The sequence below is a fragment of the Colobus angolensis genome, unplaced genomic scaffold (genome assembly GCF_000951035.1).
Source record: "Colobus angolensis palliatus isolate OR3802 unplaced genomic scaffold, Cang.pa_1.0 Scaffold232, whole genome shotgun sequence".
Taxonomy (NCBI): Eukaryota; Metazoa; Chordata; class Mammalia; order Primates; family Cercopithecidae; genus Colobus; species Colobus angolensis.
In genome coordinates, this window is record NW_012115511.1 from 4,866,041 (window position 1) to 4,881,385 (window position 15,345).

Here is a 15,345-nt window from a genome sequence, read left to right on the forward strand (position 1 = left end):
GAGAGGGAGTGATGGCTCTATCATACAGCTGGGCCTTCAGGGTGGCAGAGTTGAAAGCAGGTGTATGTTGAGCATACCCTAGGGCTTGCCTGGACCTGGCAATTTGGAAGTGGCATTGCTTCCTTGGGAGAGGTGAAAGTAAATTGTTCCAATGCAGCACAAAGGCTCAGAGACACATGAGGTGGGGTATCCACAAAGTGGTACCCAGCCCTGGCTCAGACCACTATCGGTGATACCACCTCTGCAGATGAGTGAGGCACTGGGATACTGCACTTCATTAATAGGTACAAGTCCATACCCTGTTTAATAGCCCTCTTCGTTGTGACTCTGGTGGCCACTAGAAAGTTTTTACATAAGATTGCAGAGTAAGGAAACCCTCCTGCCACCAGGAGGTGACCCAGCCATTACTTCTCAAGCCCTTCGGGCATTTAGGTAAAGAAGAAATTGTCCCAAGGAGTGAGGCTGGAAAGAGTCAGAGGCCTGATGAAAAAGGGTGTGTCCACCATGCTATGGGGTCTCCACTTTACTTGTAAGCAGTGAAGAACCACAGAGGCAGGGCGCCATCAGATCAGATTTGACCAGATGACAAATCCTTCTGAACTTTTTACTCCTTTCTGTGAAGTGGCTTAATAACTAAAACAGGCCAACTGAAAAACAAAAGGGTACCCACTATGCATGGGCCTCCATAAAATAAAAGGAGCTTCCTTCTCTCTCTGAGTAATGTTGTGGCCTGCAATGGGCAAAGACAAAGTCCCAGGGCTAAGGGGAGATGTGCAGCTTGGAGAGGAGAGGAGAGGATCATTCTGTGGTTGGGGAGACAGGAAGTGGGGCAAACATGGTTACAAAGGCGTTAGCAGGCTGGGTCAGCTGGAATGCAGCTGCGAAACTCTTCCCTGTCTGTGCGGTTCAGATGCCTGCATGTCCAAACTTCACAATCCTCTGAGACCCCAGGAACCTGCATGGACACTGGAGGGAGCACGTGCTTAGTACTGGCTTGTGATTGACTGATGAAGTGAATGAATGAATGAACACAGGATGGCTTCTAGAAAAAAAAAAAAAAAAGACCAGGGCGAGGACAGAGAGTGTGAAGATCCTGCAAAGGCCAATGATGTTAAGAGCCCAGAGTTGGGTGGTGGCTGAGGGAGTGGAGAAGAGGCAGGAGTTTTAAGAGCTATTTTGATGGGACTCAGGAATACTGACTGCCAGTGAGGACTGAGGGAGACAAATAGGTCAAAAATGACTTGAAGCTTCTGGCCTTGGCAACTGGACACTGGAGTTTAGGGAAGGTAAAAGGAGAGCAGGCTTTTGAGAGAGGATAACAAATTTGATTTTGATCACATGAAGCACTTTGTTTATTTATTAGAGCATTGTTTTGACTCCCTTATAACCAAGATTATCCATATTTATTACAAAAGCAACAATATCAAAGAATGCTTTAAAATGCAATTAAATTTGTTTAATATAGATAAACTGTGAGTAATAAGATTGTTTTCATCATAATATAGGTGTCACACATTTCTCCTGGTAACTACAAAAGATAAATGGGCAGATAAAACATAACAGTAGAATAACCTAGAATAGTAAATTTTATTACTGGAAGTCTCTCCTAGCGATGGACAAACTCAACCACATGTAACACATAAGGAAACCAGGGACAAGAGAGGCTGGCATTCTTCACTCTACAAATACTTAGGGCACTGACCATGTGCCAGGCACTTGCTTGGTGCTAGGGATATAAAAGTAAACATACAAGGTACCCATACCCAAGGATCTCACAGCCAAGATAATGGATGACAATGTCCTGAAAGCAGAAATTATCACACAGCTTAATAATTATTGTGAGAAATGCATGCTCAGGATGCAAGGTGCAACTCATCCAGGCTTGGGAGCAGCTCTTATGAATGAGCTGACACGGAAGGAGATGCAGAAGTCAGACAGAGAGGTTATGAAGTAGAGTTCTAGGAAGGCCAAAGTGAGGGCAAGCCCAGTGCATTTAATGACCAAAGGAGTGAAAGTACAAGGGAACGCTAGTCCCGGGTTTAGGAGACAATAGTCTCCTGATCCCCAGTTCAGTGCTATTTTAGAATAGTGCCTGTGTATTGACAAGTCTGTGAAGATTCAGCACATACATCAATACTCTTGCATAGAAAAAAAAAGCTTACATGGCTCGTACTTTACCAGTGTAGACATTAGGATTCTCTAAACTGTCTTGCTTAAAATGTTTCTTTAGAGGAATAATTACTTCCTATTTTAGCTTTTCATTTCCTTCCAAATGTTTATATCAGTTGGGTCATGCCATACAATTCTTCAGTCTGGAGGGGATTTAAGGTATCATTTTTTTGGCAACCAAGGGAGTGCAGGGGCAGGGTGGAGTAGGGCTCAGTGGGAGCAATGCCCACCCTGGTGCAGCAATAAAGGGGGCATTCTCTGCAGGGAACTTAAGAATTAATCATAAAATTGACCAAAATCACTCTGCCTTTTATTATCACCACCAATTCTGAATAATGTCAACAATAAATACTTGCTGCCAAGACAAACTTCTCTTACTGACCCCTCCCTATTTGCATGGCACTGCATTGTGTATATACCTGTGCATGCACAAAATCAGCCCTGAACAGGCATTAGAAATACCCAAAGTGTCCATATTAGCCACAGTTAGCTCATATGGCCACACCCTCGCCTTTCAATTTTCTTCTGTTAGCATAGCTTGAGTAGTCAAAATCAAACATATCAAACCCCACATCAATGTGCATCTTCCTGAAATTATATTTCTCTCCAATTAGCACTCTCATCTTGACTAGTCTCATATCTATCTCCAGCTGGGACCACAGGGGGCTGACATCTGATGCTGCCACTTCCCTATGCGCAGGTTCACCAGGAGCAGTCTTCACTCATCTTCTCCAGTTGGGCTATCTGGCACGTGCTTGGAGGGGTAAACACCGAGGGGTCTTTAATACCCAGCTGGATGTCAAAAAACCGCGTGGACAATATCACACTGTAGTTTTTGGTAAAGGTTTCCTGGACAGGATAGCAATCTTTGACTGTATAGATGCCAATCCAGGTTTCATCTATAAGAGGAAAAAGGTTGACTTTTGAATAAAGAAGACAGGCAAGAAGTTCATATTTTTTCTTGTGATGGCAAAATGTACATAAGATAAAATTTACCATTTGACCATTTTTAAGTATTTGGTGACCTTGAGTACATTCACATTTGTTGAACAACCATCAGCACCATCCATCTACAGAACTTTTTTCATCTTCCCAAACTGAAACTGTCTCCGTTAAACACTAAATTTCCATTCCTCTTCTCCCAGCTCTTGAAACTCACCATTCAATTTTCTGTCTCTATGAATTTGACGATTCTACATACCTCGTGTAAGTGGGATTGTTCTCTATTTATCATTTTCTGCCTGCATTGTTTCTCTTAACATTATATCCTCAAGGTTTACTCAGGTTGTAGCATGTGCTGTTGTTTCCTTTCTTTTTAAGGCTGAATAATATTCTGTTGTATGAATATACCACATTTTGTTTATCCATTTATCTGTTGATGAACATTTGGGTTTCCACCTTTTGGCAATTGTGAATAATGCTGCTGTGAACATGGGTGTACAAATATCTGTTTGAGTCTCTGCGTTCAATTCTTTAGGAGATATATATATATATGGAGTTGCTGGGTCATATGGCAGTTTTATCCTCAAATTTTTGAGAAATCACCATACTGTGTTCCACAGCATGAATGTCTGTGTGGTTAAAGCTGTCTTGGGATAGGCATATATCAGCAGCAGGGCAGAGAATGGCTTCACATAAAAGCAGGCTGGTTTGCACACTCAGCATGGTGGGAGTAGATCTGAACCCTGCAACTGTAGGAAGTGGGGGAAAGAAAAGGAAGCACCTGATTCAAACGTGTGCCTTAGGCAGATGCCTTCCATGTCACAGACCTCCAGGTGACCATAAAATGTCAAAATCAAGGCTAAGTTCACAAGAGTCAAAGTGGCAGAGAGGTGCAGGTGGCACTAGAAGGCTGAGGTGTTTCAAATATGAAGCTTAGATCCCATTGCCACGTAGTGAGCAAAGTAACGTGCAGACCTAAGTGGAGGCTTTAAAAAAATTTTGATTAAGCAGATGTTTCCCTAAAAACTACCTTCCTTAAAGAACTTAAACCTTCTTCCCCATCATGCATCCTGAATACAATGCTTAGATCCTTTGAACGCTTACAGGATCTAGCTGACTTTCTGTCCGACCACTCCTGGACCATGATCTGCTCCTGGGGCCCCCCGATGGAGTACTGGTCTTCAAAGGTGGAGTTCTGAGGAATGTCAAGAGGGTCCCAGGGCTCTGTCAGGGTCATCTTCGAGCACTGCTTGGTGGCTTGCTCAATCTGAAACATCACTCCATCCTTATACAGCAAAATATATTCAAATAATCTGAAACACAGATGGAAAGAAATAGTTTGGGACTTCATGTTACAATCATCGTGTGTTTTAACAGCACAACACCTTTGATAGATATTACTTTTAAAATAGAAAGAAATTACTTGCTTGGCAATCACTTAACATTTATAAACACTAGACACATGAAACAAACTGCATATGAAATCATTAGAATTCAGAGGTCAGGCCGAGCATGATGGCTAATCCCTGTAATCCCAGCACTTTGGGAGGCCGAGGAGGGAGTAAGATTTGAGCCCAGGAGTTTGAGACCAGCCTGGGCAACACAGTGAGACTCCTGTCTCTAGAAAAAAATTTTAAAAATTAGCCAGACATGGCAGTGCACAGCTGTAGTCCAAGACACTTGGGAGGTTGAGGTAAGAGGATCACTTGAACCTGGGAGGTCAAAGCTGCAGTGAGCCATGATCATGCCACAGCACTACATACATCCTGGGTGAGATCCTGTCCACCATTAAAAAAAAAAAAAAAAAAAATAGAGGTCAAAAGCATATATTCACTGGACAAATTTTGACCAAGGATCTAGTGTATGCCACACCCTGTGCTTAGCATTACAAACATGGGGAAGACGTGGCCCTGGCTGAACAGCTGGTTTGTGAATTTTTGTTTACCTACAGGGACACAGAAGGACTTGACTCTTGTTTGGTGCAGTTTCTCTTGCAGCACTCAATCAAGGAATTATGGGGGTATACTGAATGCAGGAAAAGAACGCACTGAGGACTGGATGGACCGAGTGCCTGTGCCTCACTGCCTCCACTGCCGAGCAGTCATGAGTAAGGGGCTTGGATGCACATAGCTGATCCAGCACAGGCGCAGCCCACATACCCTGCAGGGGCTGAGATGAGCAAGGACAAAAGCCGAGGCGACCCCAGAGCAAATGACTCCCTCAGCTGAATTTCTCTCCACGCTCTCAGCCTCCTCCCATGACTACCTGCTCAACCTTCCTGGGGAGTGACAGGGAGATATTCAGAGGCTGAGCCCAGGTGTCACCAGCCATGCTGTATCGGCATCAGTCCTGTATCTTTCTTAAAGTTGAGCCATCTTGGTGTTGGGGGAAGCCTGCTATGTTTCTATGCATTTCACTGTCAATCCAAAACTCAGGCCACAGCTGCTGGTCAAGCAAATTGTGTCTTGCAGCCGTGACCTCAGAAAGTGAAATCTGCAACACTTGAGGGCTGAAGAGCCTAGAGAGGTGACTTTTCATCAGCAAATAAAAATAGTCTACAAATTATCTGTGGTTTATGAGACCCAGTGCCCTAGAGGAGCCTTCAGGGAGGACGTGTGCTCTCCATCCCAAACCTCAGCTTAAAAATTGTTTTCTTCAGAAAAAAATGTTATAAAGGGTTCCTGTCTTTATAGTCAAAACACAGTCATGCATCACTTCATGATAAGCTTATGTTCTGAGAAATGTATCGTTAGGTCATTTCATCATTGCACAAACATCACAGAGTGCGGTTACACAAACCTGGATGGTACAGCCTACTACACACCAGGGCTACGCGATATGGCCTACTGCTCCCACGGTCCAAACCTGTACTGCATGCGACTGCACTAAATACTGGAGGCAACTGTAACACAATGGTAAGGATTTGTGTATCTAAACATAGAAAAGGTGCAATAAAATTATGGGATAAAAGATAAAAAATGGTACGCATGTATAGGGTACTTGGCATGAATGGAGCTTACAGGACTCGAAGTTGCTCTGGGTAGGTGAGTGAGTGAGTGAGTAGTGAAAGAATGTGAAGGCCTAGGACATTACTATACACTACTGTATGTTTTATAAACATTGTATACTTAGGTTACACTAAATTTATAAAAAATATTTTCTTTTCTTCAATAATACATTAATTTTAGCTTCCTGTGACTTTTTAACTTCATATATGTTTTGATTTTTTAACTCTCTGACTCTTTTGTAGTAAGACAGCTTAAAACACACATTGCACAGCTATATAAAAATATTTTCTTTCTTTATGTCCTTATTCAATATGCTTTTTTCTATTTTAAAATTTACTGTATTTTTTAAAAAACTTTTGTGTTAAAAATTACGACACAAACACAGATATTAGCCAGGCCTACACAAGGTCAGGATCATCAGTATCACCCTCTTTCACTTCCACACCTTGTCCCCTGGAAGGCCTTCAGGGCCAGTAACATGCATGGAGCTGTCACCTCCTATGATAACAATGTTTTCTTCTGGATACTCCTGAAGGACCTGCCTGAGGCAATTTCACAGTTATCTTTTATGTAAGTGAGAGCACATTCTAAAATAGTGATAAAAGTATAATATAGTAATTACATACATGTGGCCAAAAAACATATGAAAAAAAGCTCAACATCACTGATCATTAGAGAAATGCACATCAAAACCACAAAAAGATACCATCTCATGCCAGTCAAAATGAGTATTACTAAAAAATCAAAAAACAACAGATGCTGGTGAGGTTGTGGAGAAAAAGGAACACTTTTACACTATTGATGGGAGTATAAATTAATTCAACCATTGTGGAAGACAGTGTGGCAATTCCTCAAAGACCTAGAACCAGAAATACCATCAACCCAGCAATCCCATTACTGTGTATATACCCCAAGGAATATGTATCATTCTATTCTAAAGACACATGCATGCCTATGTTCACTGCAGCACTATTCACAATAGCAAAAGACATGGAATCAACCTAAATGCCATCAATGATAGACTGAAAATGTGGATAAAGAAAATGTGGTACATATACACCATGGAATACTATGCAGCTATAAAAAGGAACAAGGTCATGTCCTTTGCAGGGACATAGGTGGAGTTGCATGATCCTCAGCAAATTAATGCAGAAACAGAAAAGCAAATACCGCATGTTCTCACTTATAAGCAGGAGCCGAACGATGAGAACAAATGGACACATGAGGGGAGCAACACACACTGGGGCTTGTTGGTAGAGCCTGGGGGAGCGAGAGCATCAAGAAGAACAGCTAATGGATGCTGGGTTCAGTACCTAGGTGATGGGATGATCTGTGCAGCAAAACACCATGGCGCACGTTCACTTGTGTAACAAATCTGCACATCCTGCACATGTACCCCTGACTTAGAGTAAAAGTTGAAGAAAAGAAAGCATAATACAGTAATTACTTCTATGCTAGAATTGTAGACAACTGGCAGCACAGTAGGTTTGTTGACACCACCATCACCCCAGACATGTGAGTAATGCATTGCGCTACCACATACTATGGCTATGAGGTCACTAGGCAATAGAAGTTTTCAGCTCCATTGTAATCTCATGGGACCACCATTGTGTATGTGATCCTTCATTGACTGACACATCATTATGAAGCACATCAATGTATTATTAGTAGCCGTATGCTTCAGATTTCTATGAGATAGTATGGAAATATAAACATGACATCATTTTACACATTTATATCTATCTTGTTTATTTCAGAAAAGATTTGAAATGGCTTATGAGGGCAAAAATAACCCAGACACATACCTTTAGAAGTGAGAATGAATATAGAAAGAAAGATAAGTGTGCATTTTAGGAGATATTGCTCAAAAATGGAGCTAATTTTTTATAATATGCATGCAGGGTCAACATAACACTGTTAGCCCTTTGAAAAAGTTTGGAGTTGTATTGTCACTGTTTTCTCCTAACCAGCTAAATCGCTGGCACAGCAGAGCCTAAGCACTGGCTGAAGAAACACAGCAACATTAACCCAACTCTTAGAGCATTGTTCATTTGTAAATATGGGAATTGTTGTACATACACAAATCCTGTTCTGTGATACTTTTAATGACAAGCGGGCCACCCAAAATTGTCTTCATTGTTCTCCTCACCACCAGCAATATCTTGTGCTTTCCCCAGTGCTAGGCATCTGGGCTAGAAAGGCATTCCTAGCTTTTGTTGATATCCCTGTTGTGTGCTTCTCAGATTGCAATGGTTATTCCCTGGAGAGTATGTAACCACGTGCAGGAGAGGGGGTTTCCTTCTTGAGATCGTCGCCATCACTCTCCAAATCCACAGGATCACAGAAGTGTCATTAACATAGTTTGACTGTGTCCCCACCTAAATCTCATCTTGAACTGTAGCTCCAATAATTCTCATGTGTCATGGGCGGGACCTGGGGGGAAGTAATTGAATCATGGGGGTGGGTCTTACCCATGCTTTTCTCCTGGTAGTGAATAAGTCTCATGAGGTCTGATGGTTTTATAAATGGGAATTCCCCTGCATAAGCTCTCTCTTGCCTGCCACCATGTAAGAAGTCCCTTTGCTCTTCCTTCATCTTCTGCCACTGTGAATCCATTAAACTTCTTTCCTTTATAAATTACCCAGTCTCAGGTATGTCTTTATTAGCAGCAGGAAAACAGACTAATACAGTCATCCTGGCCTCATATTTGTCATACATGTCATTCTAGCCTCATATTTGCCTCCCTCACCAGAGTTTACTAGACAGAAATGAGACAATGAGATTCTTTCCTCTTGACCTGTGTCATTGCGACCGAGGTCTAATAGTCAGCCTCTTGTGTGACTGAACATATCACATGTAAACTTAGAAGCTGAGGGAGGCTATTTTCCAAAATGCAAATGGAATAGGATTAAAGAATGAAGCAGAGAGAAGCACTAGCAAACTGGGATTCCAACAGTTGTTCATTTCCTGGACGCCCTTTTTTCCTGAGATGCTTGGAGCACCCCCACTTACAGAGTTACAATAAGCTTCCTTTGTTCTAATAAACTTTCCTTCCTTTTTTGGCTTGCAGTTTTTTATGCTACTCAGTTCTATCATTTCTGATAGAATCGAGGACTCCAGCACTCCATGGAGAACCCCAGGGAGCAGCTGCCAGCACAGCTATGCTGGGAAAGGCCCAGCATGGCCCTGTGTGCCACCTAGGGCCACAGATGCCTGGTCAGTCACCTGCAACAGAAAGGCAGGGGACAGCAGGGAGGGAATATCACAGCTTCACTCTTTCCCTGAGGCCAGCTTTGCCCACATACAGAAGTAAAATTTATTTTTAAAATGAAAATTCTAGACCCGGAACAATCACTACAAAATGTTAACGTTTGTTAAATCTGGGTGGTCTGAACACAAGTGTTCGTTTTGGTATTCTCTGTACTTTTCTATGTTTTCAAAATATTTACTTTTTTAAAAAGTAGACATCATCTGATATTGAGGTTATGTTGACTGTACCTTAAGTTAAACTGAAAATAATAAATTAATGGAAAACAAAACAGAACTATATAATTCATTAGTTTTCAAAATCCCACGTGGATATAAATGCTAGTACTGCTTTATGATACATTTTAGAAAACATTTAATGATACTGTAATGGCGTGTATGTTTAGGTGAACATATTAACAGTTAGGACATAAGTCTCTCCATCACAAATAGAATACAGGGCCTGTGGCCTGACAGGGACCAAAGGTCAAAATGCAGAGATCAGCCACGGTTGAGATGAGTAATCAGAGTGGGGATGCTGTACGGGAATAACCCGTGGACCCAAGGGATTAACAGACTTTGAGAGGAACTGGATTCCTGGAGGAGAGATCAAAGCCTGGCTCTGTCACAGAGGCAATTGTGAGATGAGAGGCACCAACGCCCCCGCTGGGGCACAGTCAAGCAAGGTGAGATGCTGGAACTGGTGTTCAGGACAGGGAGGCCGACCAGCCCAGGTCAACAACAGCAGGCAAACTTCGCCTCCTTCCTGGCGAGGCACCAAGCAAAGCACAGTTCACTGGGAGGGGCAGGCGAGTTCCCACAAAGGCCCTGCTGCTGCTGAGCCTCAGCTGTGAGCAAGGTCAGGTTGGCTAGGCCCTGCCAAAGGGTCAGAAGGCCAAGCTCTCCACGGCAACCACAACACACAGGACAGGACAGCAGCCTGTTTTGCTTCTCACCATATGGGACAAAGGATTTTTGCTGCTTTTAATAAAATTCTCAGGTTACATTGACAATTTCCATTGTTTCCTGCGAATCCATTTCCCTAAAAGTAGGTTCTTGAATCACCATGTTTTCTGAAACACTAAAAATCTGGGGAAGTTTTCTTGCCTTAAAAATAGTTTTTTTTGGCCGGGCGCGGTGGCTCAAGCCTGTAATCCCAGCACTTTGGGAGGCCGAGACGGGTGGATCACGAGGTCAGGAGATCGAGACCATACTGGCTAACACAGTGAAACCCCGTCTCTACTAAAAAAAAAAAGCACAAAAAACTAGCCGGGCGAGGTGGCGGGCGCCTGTAGTCCCAGCTACTCGGGAGGCTGAGGCAGGAGAATGGCTAAACCCGGGAGGCGGAGCTTGCAGTGAACTGAGATCGGGCCACTGCACTCCAGCCTGGGAGACAGAGCGAGACTCCGTCTCAAAAAAAAAAAAAAAAAAAAGTTTTTTTTAGTAAAATGGATTCATGATCAATATAAAAAAATGAAAACAATATAGGAATGGAAAGGGAAGCAAATATTGCCCAGAAACTCTAATTTACAGAAATAACAACTCTGTACATGTGTCTGGACATACATTCTTCTAAATATATCTTTATGTACATATTAATTTTTATATCTAATTTTTAATGTTTTAATTATGGCAAGATGCACATGACAAAAATGTACCATCTTAGCCATTTTTAAGTGTACAATTCAGTAATGTTAAATATATTCACATTGTGGTACATCAGTCTCCAGAACTCTTGCAAAATTGAAACTCCATATCCATTAAACAATAATAACCCATTCCTCCGTCTCCCCAACTCCTGGCAACCACCATTCTATGAGTTTGGCTACTCTACATAGCTCATGTAAGTGGAATCACACAGTATTTGTTCTTTTCAGTTAATATAATATCTTCAAAGTTGATCTGCGCTGGAGCATGCGTTGGCATTTCCTTCCTTTTTAAGGCTGAATAACATCCCACTGTATGTATACACCATATTTTACTTATCCATTCATCCACTGATGGATTCCTAGGTGTTTCCTAATTTGGGCTACTGTGAAAAATGCTGTTATAAACATAGGTGTACAAACACTGTATTGATTTTTCAATATGTATTCTACTCATTTTACGCAAATGAGTACCTATTTATTTATTTGTTTTCTAACCATGCATTTTAAATTCAACAATTTGCCCTTGTTAATCTTTTAAGTGAAAAGATGAATCTAATTTTTCTAATTTTTATCATAAAATATTTTAAATATGCAGAACAGTTGAAGAACTAGTATAATGACCACTTTTATGTCTGCCTCCTAGGCTCAACAATTCTCTACATTTTACTGTATTTTTTCTATTTTTCTAAGTATTTCCTTAAAACAAGAGCTTCTGCCACATGGTCCCAATAGGATTGTATCTTAGAAATAAAAATTCATTCCCTGATATCTGCTCCATATTCAAGTGGTGCCCCAAATACATCTTAAAGTTGGTTTTTCAAATCAGAGTCCAATTAAAGTTCAAGCATTATATTTGGTTATGTCTCTATCAAAAATCTGGAGCAGTACTCCTACCTTTTTATTTTCCAGCATGACATTGACTCTTTGAAGAGTAGGTTTGCAGATATTCCACATTGTGGGTTTTTTTGGCAATTTCCTCATGGTGTCATTGAAATTGCTCTTTGAGCTTTTGCCATTCTTATGAAATGGATATGAAGTCTAAAGGCTCTTTTTTATTTGAGTTCCAAGATATTTGTAAACAACATGTCATTGGTGAGGTTGTACACTTCGGACTTTATCATATCTGAAGACAGGTGATGTACCTTCCCACTATTAATGCTGCTAACTTTGATCACCAAGTTATATGGTAACTCCAGATATCTGTTATAAAAGTGTTTCCTTTTGTAATTGGCAAGTAATTGATGAGTGACACTTTGTGATGTTGGAAATATTGTATTACCCAATAATTATCACCTAATGGTTTTAGGTAAAACCATTTCCTGAATCAAGTATTTCACTGGGAGTTGGGATCATAGTACCAATTGTATAGTAAATGACATCCATCTATCTTAATCTACTGAGTACCACACTGGACTCATGGATTTGTTATTTATTCAATGTAGGACAAACAATTAAAGTCATTATTCCTTTTGATGCTAAAATTTGCCCAAGTTTGGTCAGAGGGAGCTCCTTCAAGTTGGTGTATATATCTTCTGACATAATCCTATTGGTCTCTGAGTGCTTCCTGATATTCTATGACACAAGGTGGCACAGACTAACCTTGAACTTTCCCTGCCCCAGATCTGAATTCAGGCATTTCTCTAAAAAACTCTAGTTACCCTTAGTGGGGAAACAACTTAGAAACTGACATCGGGGCACTAGATGTGCTCATTGCCATTGAGATGTCATTGCTTTGAACGCTTTTCAGTGGTCAGAGTTTCCAATTAAAAAAAAAACAAACTCATGAATTCATATAGATATTTTCCATTTAAATTAACATTACAGGTTTTTCCCCCTATTTTTTGTATTTATATATCTTTTCTCTTAAAATCAAAATCATGCTTCCTAAAAACATTAACAAAAACATTTATTTGCTTTATTCTATAATTTTGAAATAATAATAACTTCAAAACTACTATAAATAATAAAATTGCCAAGTGAAGTTTAAGATTTCATTGTAGTTCTTCTTTTCCTTAGAATATAATTCCCTAGTATCGAGAGTCAGTATTGTGTCAAAAATTTACTTAGAATAAGACTATTCTGTTTATGTTTCCAATCTGGTTATGTTTCCAGATTGATAGATCATTAGGTTCCTTTGTTTTAGTTTGTTCCCAATTCAGGGACTTCACACTTTTCCTCTCTGACTTTATTATTTAAATATGTAAAAATTTTCATATTTCAAAACTCAAAATGACAGAAAATGGTACATTGAGGCAAGTTCCTCTTCCATCCCTATCTCCTCTTCCCCACTCCTCATGCTCCTTATAGATAACACTTTTCAACTGCTTCTATTTTGTTTTTCCTGCATGTCTGTCAAAAAATAAGCAAATACACATGTGAATTATTATTTTCTCCTCTTCTTTACAGAAAGAGTAGCATGCTATATAGAACTTTTTGCATCTTGCTTTCTCCATTCCCTACTAATGCCTAGAGACTATCCTCATTTTTTTATGGCCATATAAATTTACTGTGAGCTAATATCATTATTTATTTAGCCAGTCTTCTACCAATAAACATTGAGTTGTTTCTATTCCTTTGATATTAACAAAAATAATGACCTTGTGTTATGCTGTTTTCCAGTTGTATGTTTAGGGTAAATTATTAGATGTGGAATTACCAGGTCAAAAGGTAAAAGTATTTGTGGTTTTGTTAAATATTACCAGATTTCTCTCCATAGGGTTGTACTATTTTGCATTCCTATCAGCATTATATTATAGTGCCTTTTTTCTTTATAGTCCTGCCAACAGAGCATGTCATCAAACTTAAATTTGTGCTAATCTGAGGAGGAGTAAGAAATGGTATCTGACTACTAGGTTTTTATTAAGAACATTTTTAGTAAGTAACATCCATAAGGGAGGTCTTTAAAAAGTTCACGGAAAAAGTGTATTATGAAAAAACTATGTACGGATTCCAACTTTTTTGACCAAAATAAACTCACAACACTTGTTATAACATGCCTAAATAGGATCTAGTTTGAGGCACTAAGAAGAATAAGACATCAGTCTGGATAGAGCTCCTGTCAGAGCAACATGCATTCTGCTAAAATGAAGCAAGAACAAATATTAAAGTTATTATGAGGCTCAAGTGGCAGAACGGTGAAATCACTGATGTTTTACAAAAAGTTTATGTGACGTTGCTCCAAAGAAGCAGTTACAAATAAATAACTCACTTTAAAAAGGTAGGACTCAGTATTAAGATTAAGATTTAAGATTCAAGCCCATAGTGGCAGTTCACCCACATCAATTTGTGAGAAAAAAAAATCTTAGGCCAGGTGTGGTGGCTCACACCTGTAATCCCAGCACTTTGGGAGGCCGAGGTGGACAGATCACAAGGTCAGGAGATCGAGACCATCCTGGGTAACATGGTGAAACCGCCTGTCTACTAAAAATACAAAAAAAATTAGCCAGGCGTGGTGGTGGGCGCCTGTAGTCCCAGCTACTCAGGAGGCTGAGGCAGGAGAATGGCGTGAACCCAGGAGGCAGAGCTTGCAGTGAGCCAAGATCCCACCACTGCACTGCAGCCTGAGCAACAGAGCAAGACTCCATCTCAAAAAAAAAAAAAAAAAATGTTGATCATGCCCTAATTGTACAGGAGACAATTATACAGGACAATTGTACAGGACAATTAACAGGAGAAACAATAGCCAGCACCACAGACACTTCAATTAGTTCAGCTTATACAATTCTGAATGAAAAATTTGAGTTGAGCAAACTTTTCACTCCCAAGGGTGCGAAAACAATTGTGGCCCAATCAGATGCAGACAAGAGCAGACCCTTCAGTGGAAATTTTATACAAGTGGTCAAGATCCTGAAGCATTTCTTCTACTAATTGTAACATGAGCTGAAATGTGGCTTTACCAGTACAATCCCAAAGACAAAGCACAATCGAAGCAATGGCTATCAAGTGGTAGAAGTGGTCCAGTCAAAGCAAAAGTAAGCTGGACAAGAGCAAAAGTCATGGTAAGTTTCTCTGGATGCTCAAGGCATTTTGCATGTTCACCTTCTGAAAAGCTAAAAAATGATAGCATCTTCTTATTATGAGAGTGTTTTGAGAAAATTAGCCAAAGCTTTAGCAGAAAAATGCCCAGGGAAGCTTCACCAGAGCTTCTCCACCATATCAATGTTTCTGCTCATTCCTCTCATCAAACAAGGACAATTCCATGAGATTTTTGGTGGGAAATCATTAATCATCCACTTGGCAGTCCTGATTTGGCTCCTTCTGACTTCTTTTTGTTTCCTAATCTTTAAAAATATTTAAAGGGGCTGGATGCGGTGGCTCACGCCTGTAATCCC

At 40.4% G+C, this 15,345-nt stretch overlaps 1 protein-coding gene across 1 annotated transcript in view; it reads right to left on the reverse strand.

The window, feature by feature from the left end:
- Positions 1-1,323: 1,323 nt before the first annotated feature.
- EPDR1 (ependymin related 1) overlaps positions 1,324-15,345 on the reverse strand; it is a 31,793-nt gene continuing 17,771 nt past the window's right edge. Inside the window, 2 exon segments of the mRNA XM_011944520.1 lie at positions 1,324-3,068; positions 4,216-4,424. Of these exon segments, the coding sequence (XP_011799910.1) occupies positions 2,872-3,068; positions 4,216-4,424 (406 nt within the window). The 3' untranslated portion in view covers positions 1,324-2,871.